The sequence below is a fragment of the Procambarus clarkii genome, chromosome 87 (genome assembly GCF_040958095.1).
Source record: "Procambarus clarkii isolate CNS0578487 chromosome 87, FALCON_Pclarkii_2.0, whole genome shotgun sequence".
NCBI lineage: Eukaryota > Metazoa > Arthropoda > Malacostraca > Decapoda > Cambaridae > Procambarus > Procambarus clarkii.
The window spans coordinates 194,284-218,002 of NC_091236.1; the positions used below are offsets into that span (position 1 = coordinate 194,284).

The 23,719-nt window shown below is 45.8% G+C and overlaps 1 protein-coding gene across 1 annotated transcript in view; it reads right to left on the bottom strand.

Annotated features, from left to right (window-relative positions):
• Positions 1 to 23,719, bottom strand: part of LOC123753771 (uncharacterized) — a 230,397-nt gene that overhangs the window by 162,651 nt on the left and 44,027 nt on the right. Inside the window, exons 2-3 of the mRNA XM_069317199.1 lie at positions 22,318 to 22,617; positions 2,652 to 2,787 (exon numbers count right to left, since the gene is read on the bottom strand). Of these exons, the coding sequence (XP_069173300.1) occupies positions 2,652 to 2,787; positions 22,318 to 22,413 (232 nt within the window). The 5' untranslated portion in view covers positions 22,414 to 22,617. The remainder of the gene's footprint in view (positions 1 to 2,651; positions 2,788 to 22,317; positions 22,618 to 23,719) is intronic.

The window sequence follows — 23,719 nt, forward strand, 5'->3', positions numbered from 1 at the left end:
CATAATGTACGAAAGATTGAGAAAATTCGTGTTAGAATTATTAATCTTACTTTTTTGGTCATATTTAATAAAATATGTCTACAGGAAAGACTGCTACCAAAATATACTAATATATATATATATATATATATATATTAGTAGTATATTTCTTATTATATTAGTATTAGAGTAGGCTGTAGGACAGCCAGTATTTTCTACTGTTTGGAGAAGACAGTGTGTGGACGGCGTGGCAGTTGGTGAAGCGGCGGACGACGTTGATGAAGCTGTTCCCCTCGAGAGAGGGTGCGAGTCTCCCATTTAAATTTGCCCAGCTGACAGAGTTGCCGGAGGCGGCGAGAGGAGAGCTGCCAACATTCTCCAGAACATCTATTTCATATATTCACCCATGTATTATTCTTCATATATTTAATATAGTTTTCGTTCATAAACTTCATATAATTTTACTGACGTGTTTATGTGCGCCCTCCATATCTCTTTGAGCATTACCAAGTGATACTATAGCACCACTTACATACCAGCAGTATTATTTCATATGGAAATATCCTAGTGGGTGGCAGAGTTGGAGTAACACTGATTTTTATTGAAACGTATCCGAGTCTGGCAATCCTGATTCAACACTGTAAGAGTGGCAACACATAACATTGCCAGGCAACATAGAGTGTAACCACTGAACTGCACTGCTGACGTGCAGAGTTATAAACCCAGCTGGCGACCTAGTGGGTGCTGAGTGTCACAGGTGGACAGGGAACTGTGACCCCTTTGTTACGGCGGGCATTTCCTCAGGTGAGGAAATGCTGTTGCCCACGAAGCAACATCTTTAGGGTAAATCTGAGTCTTCCTTCACGCTTCCGTGGGACAAGGCTGGAATTGCTGGTAGCGATTCCCCCGTGGTTCGACTGAAGGATTCCCAGGGCGATCATTGGCACCCAGGTGTGTGGGAGCAGAGACCTGCGGTGGTGGGCACGGTATGGTCCTCGTATTAGGGACCGGCAGACTTTAGTAAGTAACGTGAGTTAGACAGACTAACCTCTTCTTCTCCTCCCCAAGCCCACTCCCCTGTAACAACATACATACTGCAGTGCCTGTCACTCCCCGTTCTGGTACACATACATGCCGGAGACTTACCTTCCGGGTATATATACATACATACATGCAGCAGTGCCAAAGACTTACCGTTCTGGTATATATACATGCAACAGTGCCAGAGCACACAACCCTCGTATATATACACGCAGCAGTGTCAGGGACCTACTGTTCTACTATATACACGCAGCAGTGCCAGAGACTCTCCTTTCTGGCACACACACATGCAGCAGTGCCAAGGTCTCACTGCTCTGGTACATCTAACTGCAGAAGTGCCATCGACTCACCGTCGTGGCATCCCTACATGCAGAAGTGCCAGGGTTATCTTGAGGTAATTTCGGGGCTTTTTAGTGTCCCCGCGGCCCGGTCCTAGACCAGGCCTCTGCCCCCCAGGAAGCAGCCCGTGACAGCTGACTAACACCCAGGTACCTATTTTACTGCTAGGTAACAGGGGCATAGGGTGAAAGAAACTCTGCCCATTGTTTCTCGCCGGCGCCCGGGATCGAACCCGGGACCACAGGATCACAAGTCCAGCGTGAGGTCCTCTCGGCCGACCGGAAGAGGGACACACTCTCCTGGTACAAATACGTTTATCAGTGCCAGGGATGCCCCGTTCTGGTACACACACATGCATCAGTGCCAGGGATGCCCCGTTCTGGTACACACACATGCATCAGTGCCAGGAACTAAAAATTCTGGTTCATGTTCATAAAGCATGGCCAGTGACTAACCTTTCTGGTACACATATATGAAACAGTGCCAGGGATTCACTGTTGTGGAACACATTTATGAAGTAGTGCCAGGGACGCACTGTTACTGTACACATACATGCAAGAGTACCAGAGACTCGCCGTTCTGGTACATATACACGCACCAGTGCCAGGAACTCACCGTTCTGGTATACATACATGCATCAGTGCCATGGACACTGTTCTGTTACTCATACATGCAGTAGTGCCAGGGACTCACCGTTCTGGTACAAATACGTTCAGCAGTGCCACGACTCACCTTTTTGGTTCACATACATATAGGAGTACCAATGACTCACCGTTCTTGTACATATACATGCAGCAGTGCCAGGGACTCACCGTTCTGGTACACATACATGCAGCAGTGCCAGGGACTCACCGTTCTGGTACACATACATGCAGCAGTGCCAGGGACTCACCGTTCTGGTACACATACATGCAGCAGTGCCAGGGACTCACCGTTCTTGTACATATACATGCAGCAGTGCCAGGGACTCACCGTTCTGGTACACATACATGCAGCAGTGCCAGGGACTCACCGTTCTTGTACATATACATGCAGCAGTGCCAGGGACTCACCGTTCTGGTACACATACATGCAGCAGTGCCAGGGACTCACCGTTCTTGTACATATACATGCAGCAGTGCCAGGGACTCACCGTTCTGGTACACATACATGCAGAAGTGCCAGGGACTCACCGTTCTGGTACACATACATGCAGCAGTGCCAGGGACTCACCGTTCTGGTACACATACATGCAGCAGTGCCAGGGACTCACCGTTCTGGTACATATACATGCAGCAGTGCCAGGGACTCACCGTTCTGGTACACATACATGCACCATGGCTGAGGCGCACAACGCATCACACAAAATAGGTCCTTCCTTTTGCTCAACATTCCTCCTGGGATCTCCGACGCGCTTATGTAGTGACACTTCGGCGGAATGCTCACATGCTGCGGAGAACACCACGTTACTCACACTATATCAGATCAATGATCACACTAGATCAATGTTTGCTGACGACGCCAAAATTATGAGAAGGATTAAGACAGAGGAGGAGAGCTTGAGGCTTCAAGAAGACCTGGACAAGCTGTAGGAATGGTCGAACAAATGGCTGTTAGAGTTTAACCCAAGCAAATGTAATGTAATGAAGATAGGGGTAGGAAGCAGGAGACCAGATACAAGGTATCACTTGGGAGATGAAATACTTCAAGAGTCAGAGAGAGAGAGAAAGACCTGGGGGTTGATATCACGCCAGACCTGTCCCCTGAAGCACATATCAAGAGGATAACATCAGCAGCATATGCCAGGTTGGCTAACATAAGAACGGCCTTTAGAAACTTGTGTAAGGAATCTTTCAGAACATTATATACCACATATGTAAGACCAATCCTGGAGTATGCAGCCCCAGCATGGAGTCCATATCTAGTCAAGCATAAGACTAAACTGAAAAAGGTTCTAAGGTTTGCCACCAGACTAGTACCCGAGCTAAGAGGTATGAGCTACGAGGAGAGACTACGGGAATTGAACCTCACTTCGTTGGAAGACAGAAGAGTTAGGGGGACATGATCACCACATTCAAGATTCTCAAGGGAATCGACAGGGTTGATAAAGACAGGCTATTTAACACAAGGGGCACACGCACTAGGGGACACATGTGGAAACTGAGTGCCCAAATGAGCCACAGAGATATTAGAAAGAACATTTTTAGTGTCAGAGTGGTTGACAAATGGAATGCATTAGGAAGTGACGTGGTGGAGGCTGACTCCATACACAGTCTCAAGTGTAGATATGATAGAGCCCAATAGGCTCAGGAACCTGTACACCTGTTGATTGACGGTTGAGAGGCGGGACCAAAGAGCCAGAGCTCAACCCCCGCAAGCACAACTAGGTGAGTACAACTAGGTGAGTACTACCAGTACTTCCCCACCTTACTGTACAACACCACGTTACTCACACTACCAGTACTTCCCCACCATGCCAAGCCACAAGTTACTCACACTACCAGTACTTCCCCAACATGCCCAACCACAAGTTACTCACACTACCAGTACTTCCCCACCATGCCAAGCCACAAGTTACTCACTCTACCAGTACTTCCCCACCATGCCAAGCCACAAGTTACTCACACTACCAGTACTTCCCCACCATGCCAAGCCACAAGTTACTCACACTACCAGTACTTCCCCACCATGCCAAGCCACAAGTTACTCACACTACCAGTACTTCCCCACCATGCCCAACTACAAGTTACTCACACTACCAGTACTTCCCCACCATGCCCAACCACAAGTTACTCACACTACCAGTACTTCCCCACCATGCCAAGCCACAAGTTACTCACACTACCAGTACTTCCCCACCATGCCAAGCCACAAGTTACTCACACTACCAGTACTTCCCCACCATGCCAAGCCACAAGTTACTCACACTACCAGTACTTCCCCACCATGCCAAGCCACAAGTTACTCACACTACCAGTACTTCCCCACCATGCCAAGCCACAAGTTACTCACACTACCAGTACTTCCCCACCATGCCAAGCCACAAGTTACTCACACTACCAGTACTTCCCCACCATGCCAAGCCACAAGTTACTCACACTACCAGTACTTCCCCACCATGCCAAGCCACAAGTTACTCACACTACCAGTACTTCCCCACCTTGCCCAACCACAATATCGTCCCAGCAAACTTTTTATCGTTTTCATAACGTGATAAAAAACTTAATTAAAGATTTTTAATTACGTTTTAAATTACGTTTTATCCACGGGTTTTGAGAATTTGTAAAAACGACAATAAAATGTGAGGTAATAATGTTTTATTAATGATATGATATAATGTTTTAGAGCAAATTTTTTTAAATGTGAACTCATGTTATTAATTATTGTTATTATTAGGATATATTTTTATTTGCAATAATCTTTTTTGCAGTTAGTGCGAGACAGAAAGAACTGTTGTTCGAAGCAGTGTTGGTAGATGGTTGATAGATTGTGGAACTGGTTGTTGGTGGTACTGGATGTTGGTGGAACTGGGTGTTGGTGGTACTGGTTGTTGGTGGTACTGGATGTTGGTGGTACTGGTTGTTGGTGGTACTGGTTGTTGGTGGTACTGGTTGTTGGTGGTACTGGGTGTTGGTGGTACTGGGTGTTGGTGGTACTGGTTGTTGGTGGTACTGGGTGTTGGTGGTACTGGTTGTTGGTGGTACTGGTTGTTGGTGGTACTGGGTGTTGGTGGTACTGGGTGTTGGTGGTACTGGGTGTTGGTGGTATTGGTTGTTAGTGGTACTGGTTGTTGGTGGTACTGGGTGTTGGTGGTACTGGGTGTTGATGATACTGGTTGTTGGTGGTACTGGTTGTTGGTGGTACTGGTTGTTGGTGGTACTGGGTGTTGGTGGTACTGGGTGTTGGTGGTACTGGTTGTTGGTGGTACTGGTTGTTGGTGGTACTGGGTGTTGGTGGTACTGGGTGTTGATGGTACTGGTTGTTGGTGGTACTGGTTGTTGGTGGTACTGGTTGTTGGTGGTACTTGGTGTTGGTGGTACTGGTTGTTGGTGGTACTGGTTGTTGGTGGTACTGGGTGTTGGTGGTACTGGGTGTTGGTGGTACTAGTTGTTGGTGGTACTGGGTGTTGGTGGTACTGGGTGTTGGTGGTACTGGTTGTTGGTGGTACTGGTTGTTGGTGGTACAGGTTGTTGGTGGTACTGGGTATTGGTGGTACTGGGTGTTGGTGGTACTGGGTGATGGTGGTACTGGATGTTGGTGGTACTGGTTGTTGGTGGTACTGGGTGTTGGTGGTACTGGTTGTTGGTGGTACTGGGTGTTGGTGATACTGATTGTTGGTGGTACTGGGTTTTGGTGGTACTGGGTGTTGGTGGTACTGGTTGTTGGTGGTACTGGGTGTTGGTGGTACTGGTTGTTGGTGGTACTGGGTGTTGGTGATACTGATTGTTGGTGGTACTGGGTGTTGGTGGTACTGGTTGTTGGTGGTACTGGGTGTTGGTGGTACTGGTTGTTGGTGGTACTGGTTGTTGGTGGTACTGGGTGTTGGTGGTACTGGGTGTTGGTGGTACTGGGTGTTGGTGGTACTGGTTGTTGGTGGTACTGGTAGTTGGTTGTACTGGGTGTTGGTGGTACTGGGTGTTGGTGGTACTGGTTGTTGGTGGTACTGGTTGTTGGTGGTACTGGGTGTAGATGGTACTGGTTGTTGGTGGTACTTGGTGTTGGTGGTACTGGGTGTTGGTGGTACTGGGTGTTGGTGATACTGATTGTTGGTGGTACTGGGTGTTGGTGGTACTGGTTGTTGGTGGTACTGGGTGTTGATGGTACTGGTTGTTGGTTGTACTGGTTGTTGGTGGTACTGGGTGTTGGTGGTACTGGTTGTTGGTGGTACTGGGTGTTGGTGGTACTGGTTGTTGGTGGTACTGGTTGTTGTTGGTACTGGGTGTTGGTGGTACTTGGTGTTGGTGGTACTGGTTGTTGGTGGTACTGGTTGTTGGTGGTACTGGGTGTTGGTGGTACTGGGTGTTGATGGTACTGGTTGTTGGTGGTACTGGGTGTTGGTGGTACTGGGTGTTGGTGGTACTGGGTGTTGGTGGTACTGGGTGTTGATGGTACTGGTTGTTGGTGGTACTGGGTGTTGGTGGTACTGGGTGTTGATGGTACTGGTTGTTGGTGGTACTGGGTGTTGGTGGTACTGGGTGTTGATGGTACTGGTTGTTGGTGGTACTGGGTGTTGGTGGTACTGGGTGTTGGTGGTACTGGGTGTTGGTGGTACTGGGTGTTGATGGTACTGGTTGTTGGTGGTACTGGGTGTTGGTGGTACTGGGTGTTGGTGGTACTGGGTGTTGGTGGTACTGGGTGTTGGTGGTACTGGTTGTTGGTGGTACTGGGTGTTGGTGGTACTGGGTGTTGGTGGTACTGGTTGTTGGTGGTACTGGTTGTTGGTGGTACTGGGTGTTGGTGGTACAGGGTGTTGGTGGTACTAGTTGTTGGTGGTACTGGGTGTTGGTGGTACTGGGTGTTGGTGGTACTGGTTGTTGGTGGTACTGGTTGTTGGTGGTACAGGTTGTTGGTGGTACTGGGTATTGGTGGTACTGGGTGTTGGTGGTACTGGGTGATGGTGGTACTGGATGTTGGTGGTACTGGTTGTTGGTGGTACTGGGTGTTGGTGGTACTGGTTGTTGGTGGTACTGGGTGTTGGTGATACTGATTGTTGGTGGTACTGGGTTTTGGTGGTACTGGGTGTTGGTGGTACTGGTTGTTGGTGGTACTGGGTGTTGGTGGTACTGGTTGTTGGTGGTACTGGGTGTTGGTGATACTGATTGTTGGTGGTACTGGGTGTTGGTGGTACTGGTTGTTGGTGGTACTGGGTGTTGGTGGTACTGGTTGTTGGTGGTACTGGTTGTTGGTGGTACTGGGTGTTGGTGGTACTGGGTGTTGGTGGTACTGGGTGTTGGTGGTACTGGTTGTTGGTGGTACTGGTAGTTGGTTGTACTGGGTGTTGGTGGTACTGGGTGTTGGTGGTACTGGTTGTTGGTGGTACTGGTTGTTGGTGGTACTGGGTGTAGATGGTACTGGTTGTTGGTGGTACTTGGTGTTGGTGGTACTGGGTGTTGGTGGTACTGGGTGTTGGTGATACTGATTGTTGGTGGTACTGGGTGTTGGTGGTACTGGTTGTTGGTGGTACTGGGTGTTGATGGTACTGGTTGTTGGTTGTACTGGTTGTTGGTGGTACTGGGTGTTGGTGGTACTGGTTGTTGGTGGTACTGGGTGTTGGTGGTACTGGTTGTTGGTGGTACTGGTTGTTGTTGGTACTGGGTGTTGGTGGTACTTGGTGTTGGTGGTACTGGTTGTTGGTGGTACTGGTTGTTGGTGGTACTGGGTGTTGGTGGTACTGGGTGTTGATGGTACTGGTTGTTGGTGGTACTGGGAGTTGGTGGTACTGGGTGTTGGTGGTACTGGGTGTTGGTGGTACTGGGTGTTGATGGTACTGGTTGTTGGTGGTACTGGGTGTTGGTGGTACTGGGTGTTGATGGTACTGGTTGTTGGTGGTACTGGGTGTTGGTGGTACTGGGTGTTGATGGTACTGGTTGTTGGTGGTACTGGGTGTTGGTGGTACTGGGTGTTGGTGGTACTGGGTGTTGGTGGTACTGGGTGTTGATGGTACTGGTTGTTGGTGGTACTGGGTGTTGGTGGTACTGGGTGTTGGTGGTACTGGGTGTTGGTGGTACTGGGTGTTGGTGGTACTGGTTGTTGGTGGTACTGGGTGTTGGTGGTACTGGGTGTTGGTGGTACTGGTTGTTGGTGGTACTGGTTGTTGGTGGTACTGGGTGTTGGTGGTACTGGTTGTTGGTGGTACTGGTTGTTGGTGGTACAGGTTGTTGGTGGTACTGGGTGTTGGTGGTACTGGGTGTTGGTGGTACTGGGTGATGGTGGTACTGGATGTTGGTGGTACTGGTTGTTGGTGGTACTGGGTGTTGGTGGTACTGGTTGTTGGTGGTACTGGGTGTTGGTGATACTGATTGTTGGTGGTACTGGGTTTTGGTGGTACTGGGTGTTGGTGGTACTGGTTGTTGGTGGTACTGGGTGTTGGTGGTACTGGTTGTTGGTGGTACTGGGTGTTGGTGATACTGATTGTTGGTGGTACTGGGTGTTGGTGGTACTGGTTGTTGGTGGTACTGGGTGTTGGTGGAACTGGTTGTTGGTGGTACTGGTTGTTGGTGGTACTGGGTGTTGGTGGTACTAGGTGTTGGTGGTACTGGGTGTTGGTGGTACTGGTTGTTGGTGGGACTGGTAGTTGGTTGTACTGGGTGTTGGTGGTACTGGGTGTTGGTGGTACTGGTTGTTGGTGGTACTGGTTGTTGGTGGTACTGGGTGTAGATGGTACTGGTTGTTGGTGGTACTTGGTGTTGGTGGTACTGGGTGTTGGTGGTACTGGGTGTTGGTGATACTGATTGTTGGTGGTACTGGGTGTTGGTGGTACTGGTTGTTGGTGGTACTGGGTGTTGATGGTACTGGTTGTTGGTTGTACTGGTTGTTGGTGGTACTGGGTGTTGGTGGTACTGGTTGTTGGTGGTACTGGGTGTTGGTGGTACTGGTTGTTGGTGGTACTGGTTGTTGTTGGTACTGGGTGTTGGTGGTACTTGGTGTTGGTGGTACTGGTTGTTGGTGGTACTGGTTGTTGGTGGTACTGGGTGTTGGTGGTACTGGGTGTTGATGGTACTGGTTGTTGGTGGTACTGGGTGTTGGTGGTACTGGGTGTTGGTGGTACTGGGTGTTGGTGGTACTGGGTGTTGATTGTACTGGTTGTTGGTGGTACTGGGTGTTGGTGGTACTGGGTGTTGATGGTACTGGTTGTTGGTGGTACTGGGTGTTGGTGGTACTGGTTGTTGGTGGTACAGGTTGTTGGTGGTACTGGGTGTTGGTGGTACTGGTTATTGGTGGAACTGGGTGTTGGTGGTACTGGTTGTTGGTGGTACAGGTTGTTGGTGGTACTGGGTGTTGGTGGTACTGGTTGTTGGTGGTACTGGTTGTTGGTGGTACTGGGTGTTGGTGGTACTGGGTGTTGGTGGTACTGGTTGTTGGTGGTACTGGGTGTTGGTGGTACTGGTTGTTGGTGGTACTGGTTGTTGGTGGTACTGGGTGTTGGTGGTACTGGTTGTTGGTTGTACTGGTTGTTGGTGGTACTGGGTGTTGGTGGTACTGGTTGTTGGTACCAGTACCATCAACCACCAACAATGATATCAATGATACCACCAACAATGGTACTGGGTGTTGGTGGTACTGGGTGTTGGTGGTACTGGGTGTTGGTGGTACTGGTTGTTGGTGGTACTGGTTGTTGGTGGTACTGGTTGTTGGTGGTACTGGGTGTTGGTGGTACTGGTTGTTGGTGGTACTGATTGTTGGTGGTACTGGTTGTTGGTGGTACTTGTTGCTGGTGGTACTGGTTGTTGGTGGTACTGGTTGTTGGTGGTACTGGTTGTTGGTGGTACTGGATGTTGGTGGTACTGGGTGTTGGTGGTACTGGTTGTTGGTGGTACTGGTTGTTGGTGGTACTGGTTGTTGGTGGTACTGGGTGTTGGTGGTACTGGTTGTTGGTGGTACTGGGTGTTGGTGGTACTGGTTGTTGGTGGTACTGGTTGTTGGTGGTACTGGGTGTTGGTGGTACTGGTTGTTGGTGGTACTGGTTGTTGGTGGTACTGGGTGTTGGTGGTACTGGGTGTTGGTGGTACTGGTTGTTGGTGGTACTGGTTGTTGGTGGTACTGGTTGTTGGTGGTACTGGTTGTTGGTGGTACTGGTTGTTGGTGGTACTGGTTGTTGGTGGTACTGGATGTTGGTGGTACTGGGTGTTGGTGGTACTGGTTGTTGGTGGTACTGGTTGTTGGTGGTACTGGGTGTTGGTGGTACTGGGTGTTGATGGTACTGGGTGTTGGTGGTACTGGGTGTTGGTGGTACTGGATGTACTCACCTAGTTGTGTTTGCGGGGGTTGAGCTCTGGCTCTTTGGTCCCGCCTCTCAACCGTCAATCAACAGGTGTACAGATTCCTGAGCCTATTGGGCTCTATCATATCTACACTTGAAACTGTGTATGGAGTCAGCCACCACCACATCACCCCCTAATGCATTCCATTTGTCAACCACTCTGACACTAAAAAAGTTCTTTCTAATATCTCTGTGGCTCATTTGGGCACTCAGTTTCCACCTGTGTCCCCTTGTGCGTGTTCCCCTTGTGTTAAATAGACTGTCTTTATCTACCCTATCAATCCCCTTCAGAATCTTGAATGTGGTGATCATGTCCCCCCTAACTCTTCTGTCTTCCAGCGAAGTGAGGTTTAATTCCCGTAGTCTCTCCTCGTAGCTCATACCTCTCAGCTCGGGTACTAGTCTGGTGGCAAACCTTTGAACCTTTTCCAGTTTAGTCTTATGCTTGACTAGATATGGACTCCATGCTGGTGTGTGTGTGTGTGTGGTGTGGGGAAAAAAAAAAGTAGTTAGTAAACAGTTGATTGACAGTTGAGAGGCGGGCCGAAAGAGCAAAGCTCAACCCACGCAAAACACAACTAGTAAACACACAACTAGTAAACACACACACACACACACACACACACACACACACACACACACACACACACACACACACACACACACACACACTACTAGGTGAGTACACACACACCAGCCTCCATACACACCTATATATTATGTAAGAAATCTTTAAAGAATTCTGATAAAGAAAGAGATCTAGAGGTGGTTCTAGCTAGAAAACTATCACCTGTGAACCACATAAAGAACATTGTGCGAGGAGCCTATGCCACGCTCTCTAACTTCAGAATTGCTTTTAAATACATGGATGGCGATATACTAAAGAAATTGTTCACGACTTTTGTTAGGCCAAAGCTAGAATATGCAGCGGTTGTGTGGTGCCCATATCTTAAGAAGCACATCAACAAACTGGAAAAGGTGCAAAGACACACTACTAAGTGGCTCCCAGAATTGAAGGGCAAGAGCTAAGAGGAGAGGTTAGAGGCATTAAATATGCCAAAACTAGAAGACAGAAGAAAAAGAGGTGATATGATCACTACATACAAAATAGTAACAGGAATTGATAAAATCGATAGGGAAGGTTTCCTGAGACCTGGAACTTTAAGAAGAAGAGGTCATAGATTTAAACTAGCTAAACACAGATGCCGAAGAAATATAAGAAAATTCACTTTCGCAAACAGAGTGGTAGACGGTTGGAACAAATTAGGTGAGAAAGTGGTGGAGTCCAAGACCGTCAGTAGTTTCAAAGCGTTATATGACAAAGAGTGCTGGAAAGACGGGACACCACGAGCGTAGCTCTCATCCTGTAACTACACTTAGGTAAAAACACTTAGGTAAAACACACACACACACAAATACCGGTGGCTGCTGGTGGCTGTGTGGTGCGCTCCAGTAGCTGTGTGGACAGCACACTGGACATGTAATCCTGTGGGCCCTGGTTCGATTCCCGGCGCCAGCGAGAAACAAAATGGGCACAGTTTCTTTCACCCTGTACCTCTGTTACCTAGCAGGGTACCTGGGTACCCTGCTAGTACCTGGGAGTACAGCTGTTACGGGCTGCTTCCTGTATTCACCTAGTTGTGCTTGCGGGGATTGAGCTCTGCTCTTTCGGCGCGCCTATCAACTGTTTCTACTACTACTTATTTTTCCACACCACACACACACACACACACACACACACACACACACACACACACACACACACACACACACACACACACACACACACACACACACACACACACACACACACACACACACACACATATGGGGGCCTGGTAGCCTGGTGGATAACGCTTAGGACGCGTAATTCTGTGGCGCGGGTTCGATTCCCGCACCAGACAGAAACAAATGGGCAAAGTTTCTTTCACCCTGAATGCCCCTGTTACCTAGTAGTAAATAGGTACTTGGGAGTTAGTCAGCTGTCATGGACTGCTTCCTGGGGTGTGTGTGTGGTGAGGAGAAAAAAAAATGATGTTAGTAAACCAGTTGATTGAGTTGAGAGGCGGGCCGAAAGAGCAAAGCTCAACCCCCGCAAAACACAACTAGGTGAACACACACCTCAGGAAGCAGCCCATGACAGCTGACTAACTCCCAGGTACCTATTTACTGCGAGGTAACAGAGGCATAGGGCAAAGGAAAGAGCCCATCGTTTCTCGACGGCGCCCGGGATCGAACCTGGGACCACAGGATCACATGTCCAGCGTGCTGTTCGCTTGGCCACAGGTTCCAGAATGTGTGTGTGTGAAAAAATAGTAGTTAGTTACAGTTGACTGATTGACAGTTGAGAGGCGGGCCAAAAGAGCAGAGCTCATCCCGCGCAAGCACAACTAGGTGAATACGCTCATGCCACAGCCTACCTAAACACACATGCCCCAGCCTCCCTACACACACACACATGCCCCAGCCTCCCTACACACTCACCCACACCGCAGCCTCCCTACACACGCACCCATACCCCAGCCTCCCTACACACTCCCCTCGCCTGGGGGTCTGGTAGCTGAGTGGACAGCATGCAGGACTCGTAATTCTGTGGACCTGGTTCGATTTCCAGACCAGGCAGAAACAAATGGGGAAAGTTTTTTTCATCCTGAATGCCCCTGTTACCTAGCAGTAAATAGGTACCTAGGAGTTAGACAGCTGTTACGGAGCTTCTTACTGTGGGTGTGTGTGTGGAAAAAAAAATAATTAGTTAGTTAGTGGTTAGTAATAATTGATTGACAGTTGAGAGGCAGGCCGAAAGAACACCTATCTGTACTCACCTACATATGCTCACCTGGTTGTACTCATCTGGTTAGACTCACCTAATTTTACTCACTTAGTTGTACTCACCTAGTTGTTCTTACTTAACTGTTCTCACCTAGCTGTACTTATCTAGCTGTACTTGACTAGTTGTGCTCATCTAGTTATACTTACCCAATTGTACCCACTTAGTTGTATTCACCTAGCTGTTCTCAGCTAACTGTACTCACCTACCTGTACTCGTCTACTAGTATTCACCAAGTTGTACTCATCTAGCTGTATTCGCCCAGCTGTATTCTCCTTGCTGTACTCGCCTAGCTGTGCTCGTCCCTAGTTGTACTCACCTGAATGTACTGACTTAATGAGCTGTATTCACCAAGCTGTACTCAGGTAACTATACTTACTTAGCTGTACCCACCTAGCTGCACTCACCTAGCTGTGCTCATCTAGAGTTACTCACCTAATTGAACTCACTTAGCTGTACTCACCTAGCTATAATCACCTAACTGCACTCACCTAGTTGTACTCACCAAGCAGTACTCACCAAGCTGTACTCACTTCAGTACAGCTGTACTGAGAGATGGTAAATCGTGCCTCACAGGTTTAATAGAATTCTATGACCAGGCAACAAAAATTAGGCAAGAAAGAGAAAGGTGGGCAGGCTGCATTTTCTTGGACTGCCAGAAAGCCTTTGACATAGTACCCCATAATAGGCTGTTAAAAAAAGTTGGAGCAACAGGCAGGATTAAAAGGGAAGGTGCTCCAGTGGATAAAGGAGTATTTAAGAACCAGGAAACAGCGAGTAACTGTGAGGGGGGGGGGGAAACATCAGAGTGGTGAGATGTTACCAGCGGAGTCCCACAGGGCTCAGTACTTGGTCCCATCCTATTTCTAATATATGTAAACGATCTTCCGGAGGGTATAGACTCATTCCTCTCAATGTTTGCTGCTGATGAAAAAATTATGAGAAGAATCAAGACAGATTAAGATAAACAGAGACTACAAGATGACCTGGACAAACTGGAGGAATGGTCTAGAAAATGGCTGCTAAAGTTCAACACAAGAAATTATAAGGTAATGAAATTAGGCGAAGGGAGCACAAGGCTGAAAACAAGGTACCATCTGGGAGGTGAAATCCTGCAAGAGTCAAATAGAGAGAAAGATCTGGGGGTTGATATTACACCGAACTTGTCCCCAGAGACCCACATCAAAAGGATATCATCAGCGGCATATGCTAGGTTGGCCAACATAAGAACTGCCTTTAGAAAATTGTGTAAGGAGTCGTTCAGGATCCTGTATACCACTTATGTCAGACCAATCCTAGAATATGCAGCTCCAGCCTGGAGTCCATATCTAGTTAAACACAAGTCAATGTTAGAGAAGATTCAGCGGTATGCCACCAGACTCGTCCCGGAACTGAGAGGAATGGGCTACGAGGAAAGGCTAAAGAAGCTGAACCTCACGTACCTGGAAAACAGAAGAGTAAGGGAAGACATGATGACCATTTACAAAATTTTTCAGGGGAATTGACAGGGTGGACAAAGACAAAATCTTCAGCACGTGTGGAACACCAACAAGGGGACATAGGTGGAAACTTAGTACCCAGATGAGCCACAGAGACGTTAGAAAGAATTTTTTCAGTGTCAGAGTAGTTAATAAATGGAATGCATTAGAAAGTGATGTGGTGTAGGCTGACTCCATACACAGTTTCAAATATAAGTATGATAGAGCTCAGTAGGCTCAGGAATCTGTACACCAGTTGATTGACGCTTGAGAGGCGGGACCAAAGAGCCAAAGCTCAACCCCCGCAAGCGCAACTAGGTGAATACCTAGCTATATAGTTACCTAGTTGTTCTCATCTAGTTGCACTCACCTAATTGTACTCTCTTAGTTGTAATCACATTGTTGTACTCATCTAATTGTACTCTCCAAGCTGTACTCATCTAACTTTTCTCACCTAGAAGTTCTCATCTAGTTGTAGTCACCTAGCTGTGATAACCAGCAACCTGTACTTAACCTAGCTTTACTCATCAACTTGTTCTCACCTAGCTATATACTCATATTGTTGTACTCACCCTGATAGTATTCACCTACCTGTATTATCCTTGATGTACTCACCTAGTTGTGTAAAGCTCGTTGTATTCACCTACTTGTTCTCTAGTTGTACTCGCCTACTTGCAAATACTGCCCTTAGCCTTACTCAAGTAATTGTGCTCACCTGCTTGTATGCACCTAGCAGTACTCAAGTTGTACTAACCTATATGTACTCCCTCTAGTTGTAAGCATGAAGTTGTATTCACCTAGTTGTACTCCCCCTAGTTACTCTCATGTAGTTACACTATCCTAGTTGTACTCACCTACATGTTGTTGTACTCATCTAGTTGTGCTCACCCATTTAAACTTAATGTAAATTCTGCTATAATATAGATGTATATAATAAAGATATATATTGATGCACCTTAATTTTTTACTTTGACGATCGCTTTAATGAAAGGTTTTGGCATTTCAATTGACAGAATGATAGATACGTTCTGTCACATAAGGTTACGTCCAGGAGAGTCATACGTATTAATGGGCAGAGACTAGAGTCCTGTCTCCGGCGGTACTGTGAATTGATGAAGACTGTCACGGAGGTGGGAATATTCTTCAATTTGATTAGAGAACAGTTTCTGGTACAAACCCGCTCTCCGAGTTAAGCTGAAGAAGAACGTCATAGTCTCTAATGGGATTATGGCAGAGCTGGCTGACCTGTTGGCAAAAGCTCACAGATCTACGAAGGATGTTTTGACAACTATTAAACACAACGCTCCTTCCTCTGATGGACTCAAGCCCAAAGGTGGCCTTCAAAAAACCCAAGGACATGGGCAGATATCCTTTAACTGCTATCTGATTGCTCACCGAGCAGCAGAGTGCAGGAGGCACACTGCTGAAAGGGACAAGAAAGTTAGTGCCCAAATTGCAGTAATCAGTTCAATGGCAGGAGGAAGAGATCCTCTAGGTCATACGCTGGAAACAACGCTGGGTCACCTAGACCGAGAGTTTATGGTATGCGGGCGAAAGTCATCAGAGATCGTGGAGCCACTACAAATAGGATCAGAGAGAGTCTGGTTGAGCGTGATTGCAAAACAGGCCGAATCATCCGTCTAAAGTACCCAGATAATAGTATTAGGGACATGACAGAGGTATCCCTGATTATGGCCACACCTCATGTCACAGGAAAAATGCATGCCATGCAATGTAAACGAGCTGTATATGGGTTATTACTTGGTAATACTCCAAGAGAGAAGGATGAGATTGGTCCGCCCTTTGTGAATTTTCCACAGAAAACAGAGATGGGTATGCGCAAGCGGCCTTAGTCAGCTGATGGCGACATTCCGAGCCAGTCAGCTGGGACCGTGAAGGCTTTCTCCACTGCGTGGGAAGAACGGATGCATGACATGAAGGGGGCCTTCTTGGAAAAGTAAAGTTGTTGTTCAATGTCAACCATTATTTTTTGACTAGTTGTATATGAAAAGGGCAGCAATTGTTCTAAGTTTCAGTACTGTAGCCTAAATAGTAAGGGAGATTTTTTATTTTTTTATTTTTTCAACGAATTTTACACATTTTCAAGTGTAAATGAACAAACACACCTTTCAGATATAATCATTCTATGACACTTTTCTGATACATTAGCATATAATAAAGGATCTCTAGGATTGGATTTTCCTTAACGTCTTTAGTTTTCCTAGTACAAGTAGTCAAAGTTCCTCCCAAAATTATGCAAATATATCATGTTTATTGCTATTTATAAAATCCATAAATGAACTCAGGAAAAAACGCTTACATAAGATTTTAGAGACATACACTTTACATACAAGATGTAAGTTTTATGTAAATTGAATAAAACATAAAAAAGTTATTTGAACGTTTATGTTACTTGAAAATAAATACGAAAATAATAAAGTCTAAGGTGTTGCCATCTGTGGCTGAGGTTGACATTAACCAATTTCCTCCAAAATTGGCACCCTTACAGATAGGCATACGTGCAGTTAGGTATATAAGTTTCATGCAAATCGCCTTAGAAACAAAAGAGAGATAAAATTAAAAAAAAAAAATGCCTTTTTTTTAACTTAATTTTTTTAATAAAACAAATTATAATTTGTTTTTAATATATGCTATTGTGATACCTGAGAGTCATAGACATGATTTCAGTTGACATTTTTGTTTGATAATCGTTTCTGACCATTTTGGAAAATTTTTGACACATAATTCAATATTTTTTCTCCCTATTTATGCAACGATGCTGAGACTTGGACCAGATGAAACCCTTTTCATATACAACTTGTCAAAAAAGTTTGATTGAAATTGAACGAGTTTTCATTTATTGCATATTTTGGGCAAATTTGGAAAAGAAGGCCCCCTGAAAGGAAACCAGTGAGCGTGTGGCAACGCTGTCACTCAAAATAGCGGCAAAAGTATATGAAGGGCAGAGGATATGCCTTGTCTAAATGTTGAAAGAACAGCAAAAGAACTATCAAATAGGCCTTCACCGGGAGAGAAGAGAGAGCTGTCAACAAATATTTCACAAACCAACTAAAAACAAGAGATTATTCCGACGGTAACCAACTTCCCAGAGGTCGCTATTGTGTCTTCCATGAGACAGATCCCATTTGAGAACGGAAAGTCTAGTTAGGAAAACGGTTGCGAGGCGTCGAGTCGACCGAGACCTGGAGCTAGAGCCAACCATTACACTCACCCAGGGTCGAGCGACAACCTAGTGGTTGGTCAGGCCAAGCTGTCAAAAGACAGAGAGGGTAATTTTCTTTTCTGCAGGAGACGAGTAGAAGTGACAGCTGCTCCACTCACAACACACGCACACCTGACAAACTCTCATGGAAAAGGAGGTGCACGCGTAAGCTAGCGTGTTGTGAGCAAAATTTCCTTCCAGCAAATTAAGCTCTTGAGAAAGAGGTTATGTGAGAATATGAAATTCCAGCTAGCTAACACATGTTTGATAGAACGCACTCCGAAATTTTGCTTACAGCGGGTGCACCAGAGTGCGCTGAACTGAGTTCATGCACTTTAGCTTTCTTCATATGGTAGCTAGACTTGACTTGAGGCATGTCTCTGAGGAGCAGACATTCTCGGCTGACCAGTAAAGCTACAGTGGTTGCTGTAGCCTTTCTGTGAATGGAATTGCAATCATTAGTTTATATCTTAAGCTTAAGTTGCTTAGAGTACAACCAGGAGCAAGAGAGAGACTTTGGGGCCACGGAAACTGTAATGGTTCTTTTGCTTATGTAAACGTCACTGATAGGCTATGACGTCACGGAAGTCATGTGACTAAGAGTCAATAGCGTACTGGTAGTGGCAATGTGGGCCTCCATAAGGCTGTTCACTGATTGGTCACCTTGAAGAACAAGGGAAAGAGCGGTGAGGCACCCACCTCAGGTGCCCGGCTCACCATTCTTGGCATTCTGAGGGCATCGGCAACACTGTGAAGACAGGAGACCTGTAACTTCGACCAAAGTTACGGCAATTACTGTTTACACCCGACTTGATCAACCCAGTTTATCTCTATTCCAACTTAACGATCCCTTCAGTCAGAATCCGTTACCGCGACGTCATGAATATCGATAATAAGTGAATTAAGATGCACAGAGGTGAGACTCCACATGTGATCACATGCAGAGAAATTGGGCTATACTACACTAGTCCGTGGTTATCGTGTTAACCTTCGCAATCTCTCAACAATTGGGCTATACTACACTAATCCGTGGTTATCGTGTTAAACCTTCGCAATCTCTCAACAATTGGGCTATACTACACTAATCCGTGGTTATCGTGTTAAACCTTCGCAATCTCTCAACAATTGGGCTATACTACACTAGTCCGTGGTTATCGTGTTAAACCTTCGCAATCTCTCAACAATTGGGCTATACTACACTAGTCCGTGGTTATCGTGTTAAACCTTCGCAATCTCTCAACAATTGGGCTATACTACACTAGTCCGTGGTTATCGTGTTAAACCTTCGCAATCTCTCAACAATTGGGCTATACTACACTAATCCGTGGTTATCGTGTTAAACCTTCGCAATCTCTCAACAATTGGGCTATACTACACTAGTCCGTGGTTATCGTGTTAAACCTTCGCAATCTCTCAACATATCACTAAGTAATCTGTTTAGTAGGAATCTAAGATACGATTCCCATTGACTCTAGACAAATTCGAGTGAATAACATTAAATTACGAACAATTGTGGACTTATATAGCCGTGAGGCTACGCATATCTTCCTTCCTACCACCTCGGAGCAAGGGAATCTTGCCTTTGTGTCTCAAGGACTACCCCACGCGGCGTCCTGTGATCTACGCTACTTAAACCACCCACACGTGTTCTTGTGAAAGTGATCTACCACGTGCTGTATGTGTTGGGCTTGGTCATCTGTCTACGACATAGTTTTTATGTATGAGATGGAGAGTGGGTTGAATGTTCGCCGTTTATCATAGTCATTTCTCCTAATTAATTATTGTATCATTTGCATAGTTTATAAATTCCTTGTGTTGATTCACATCAACCTCACGTCCTGTTGTTCTCATTAACCCGCAATGGAAGAGATACAAAGGACGAGCAAAGCACGTAAAAGAGAGGCAAGTACAGTATATCTGTGTGATTCCTGTTTCTCGGCCTGAGTGTGTGCATTTACACTTTCTACACATTTACACATATTACAGCGATTTATACTAAATTTTGTGCATTGCAATTGTGTGCTTAAATACATACCGTCACTGTGTATATACATGGATATATATACATTCACATACATATATAAATATTAATATCTATACATGTATATACATGGAAATGTATAACATTTTCATGTTTGTTCATTTATTTCTCATTCTATGAGAAAACTAGACTGTAAAGTAAGTGGGTGATTACCACAGTTTATTTTACCTGTGATTACAGGTGTCTGCGTGATTATTGACTTGTCATCATTACGGTGATAGTGCGGTGTTGTGTCATTCAAGCACTGGGAGTTTAGTGCTGTATTGCTACTGTCTTGTGATTAGTCTATGGGACCTGTTGTGTATTAAATTATGATTGAACTTAATCAATCAGTATGTTATAATTAGTCACTAATTAACGTCATTAGTGGAGTGTAAGTTATTATAGCAACAAGCTAGCTAATTCTTGGTTGTCAGCTTGTCTACACTATAAGCAGTGTTAACGTAAATCACCGTGAGTTTAATTATCCTTCAGCGCGACAGCAATTGAGGTGTTAACTCACTGATTAATTAATTACTTTATCTTGAGATGATTTCGGGGCTTAGTGTCTCCGCGGCCCGGTCCTCGATCAGGCCTCCTCTTTGTTACACACCCCTAGGAAACAGTCCGTAGCAGCTGTCTAACTCCCAGGTACTTATTTACTGCTAGATGAACAGGCGCATCAGGGTGAGAGAAACTCTGCCCATTTGTTTCCGCCTCCACCGGGGATCGAACCCGGAACCTTACGACTACGAATCCGAAGCGCTGTTCACTCAGCTGTCAGGCCCCTTGACTTACCTTGCCTTGTCATAGTGATTACCGTAGAAAAGCCTTGTTTGATTGTTTGACTGCCTGTGTTGATATATCGCACAAATTATCTTGAATTAACGTAAATTATTAAATTATACGTTTTGATTGGAATTGATTAAATCAATTGTTTTGTCTTTGTGACATAACCGTAGAGTAACTGTTGTTTGGCTGCCGTCTGGAGAGATGAGCCTTAACGTAAACAACTTTGTGTTACAGAAGACCGACTCTGTGACAGGTTCGGCAGTTGTGTCTTTTGTTAAATTATCAATTGTTTTGCCACAGTTGGTGAAATGCTAAATTGTGTGCGAGTGAGCACCTGCTGTTCAGATTAGTTCAACTTGATTCAGGTGCGAGCGAACAGAACCGGAGTTGGACCATACTAGCTGAGTGATTAGTTTTGCATTGTGTCACGTTGGACTTACGTAATGTTAAAACTATGATGCCGGGTATTGTTATAATTAAGTTTTTATGAATAGATGTTAATTGTTACCAAGCGACAAGTGTCTTTCTTTCAACACCTTTCAACAACCTTGTCTCCAGTATTGGACTCTGCCACATACTTGAATCTGTTTATATGCTGTTGTGGATACGTCTGGACTTGAACCATTTTCATAGCCACACACACACCAGTATTAAATTTGGTGCGAGATCCCGTTGAGCTACCCTTATATTACCATTAGCGGTTCTGATGAGCTCCACGACCCAGTGATAAAGAGTGCCAAGGATTTGGGCTCTGACGGCGGCTCTTCGTATTCTATTGCAGCCTTAAAGTAATAACCTGTACACAAATAATTTAATGTGCTGTTAGTGCAGTCCTTTCTGACTGAGATCACTTGTATTGATGCCAATCCCTCAATAGATATAATCTCACAAAGGCCTTGCAACACAGTGAGGGCCTGCAACACAGTGGAGCCCTTGCAACACAGTGAGGCCCTGCAACACAGTGGAGCCCTTGCAACACAGTGAGGCCCTGCAACACAGTGGAGCCCTTGCAACAGAGTGAGGCCCTGCAACACAGTGGAGCCCTTGCAACAGAGTGAGGCCCTGCAACACAGTGCAGCCCTTGCAACACAGTGAGGCCCTGCAACACAGTGCAGCCCTTGCAACACAGTGGAGGCTTTGGCACACCGGAGAGGCCTTCCAATACAGTGGAGGCCTTGCAACACAATAGAAACTTGAATCACAGTGGAGGCTTTGCAACACAGTGAGGCCCTGCAACACAGTGCAGCCCTTGCAACACAGTGGAGGCTTTGGCACACCCGAGAGGCCTTCCAATACAGTGGAGGCCTTGCAACACAATAGAAACTTGAATCACAGTGGAGGCTTTGCAACACAGTGAAGACCTTGCAATATAATTGAGGCCTTGCGACACAATTGAAACTTTGCAACAGAATGGAGGCCTTGCTACACAGGGAAGACCTTGCAACACAGTGGAGGCCATGCCACACAGGGAAGACCTTGCAACACAGTGGAGGCCATGCCACACAGGTGAAGGCCTTGCAACACAGTGGAGGCCTTGTAACATGGGAGGGTTGTAACACATTATAGGCCTTTCAACACTGTGGAGGCCTTGTAACACAGTGTAGGCCTTGCCACACAGGGACCATGTGATAAATAAATGAATTTTAATTCATAACTCACCAGCATGAAGGCCTTTTCACGAGCGACTGTGAGGTGAAAGGCACGGAGAGCGAATAGTGAAACCAGGAGTGTCATGAATTGTGGGGCCAGCTCCATCCTGCCACCAGCTGCTCCAACAGCTCCTTCCCTGCACCACCAGCTGCTCCAACAGCTCCTTCCCTGCACCACCAGCTGCTCCAACAGCTCCTTTCCTGCACCACCAGCTGCTCCAACAGCTCCTTTCCTGCACCACCAGCTGCTCCAACAGCAGCGTCCCTGCTCAACCAGCTGGTTTTCGGGAAGCCAGCTGCCGCGCGGAATCTGTGGAAAAGGGGATGTGAGGTAGAGGTGTTACTTGGCCTAATGAAAGGTATATAGCGTGTGATGAGCCCAGCTGAGAGGTTGAACAGATAAATATACGTATAATCCAACACAATAGCCACAACAAAGGTTAGCCAGGAATGGATAACACTTACCTGCCACCGAACTGAAAGGCAGATACAACCAAACTTCGTGGTCGTGGTATTTAAAACAGTAGCTGAACTATGTATCTTGGCTGCGTCATGAGACTTGTGGCGGACACACAAACCACTCAGTAAACAGGAGAATAGTCAGAGATAATGGCGCCAGAGCATCCTCTCTTCTCTGACTCTCGGAGTCAGAGAAGAGAGGACCTCTAACATTTATTTATTCATTGACTGTTTAAAACTCTACTTACTTTTAAATTAGAATTAACACTGTTAATTCAATTCTTTATTGTAGTTTGTTAATTCCTTAGTATTATTTAATTTATAAGGCATGAAAGGAAAAAAAATCCGTTTCCCAATTGTCTACCGCAGTGTGTGACGCAGGAGCCCAGCTGGCGCCGCTCAGCCTAAGAGTCGCCCACCAATTGCTTTTACGAATTACTTGTTAATTTGTTAATTATGTTTCAACAGAGAATGATTTTCTTAAAATTTTAATTTTATGTTTATTATTAATAGTTAGGTGGAAATTATTTCTGACATTAAACATGAAACGCCAAAACTATATGTTTGTCTAATAATGTTTATTACAGGCTTTCTCTCTCTCTCTCATAGTACGGCATCATCTGTAATAAATATTTCTGTACTTATCCCATTCCGAAGAACTATTGTGCTTCTATGTTCCCTTCTGGTAAATACAGTTATTGCCTTTAACATCTTAAACGAAGTATTTGATTATATACTAATTGATTTTCTAGACACCTGACGAGCTAGAAACCTGATTACCTAGACACCTGACGAGCTCGATGGCTCTGATTCAGTTTGCATACAAAACTGGTTACTCAAAAACGATGTATAGTTTCGTTGTGGCAGGAACTATTCAGTACTGATACCACAAGGTTCTCTGTTCTCTCTTTGCTTCTCTATGCTTTCAAAGTTTTAGGGAAAGTTGAACACAT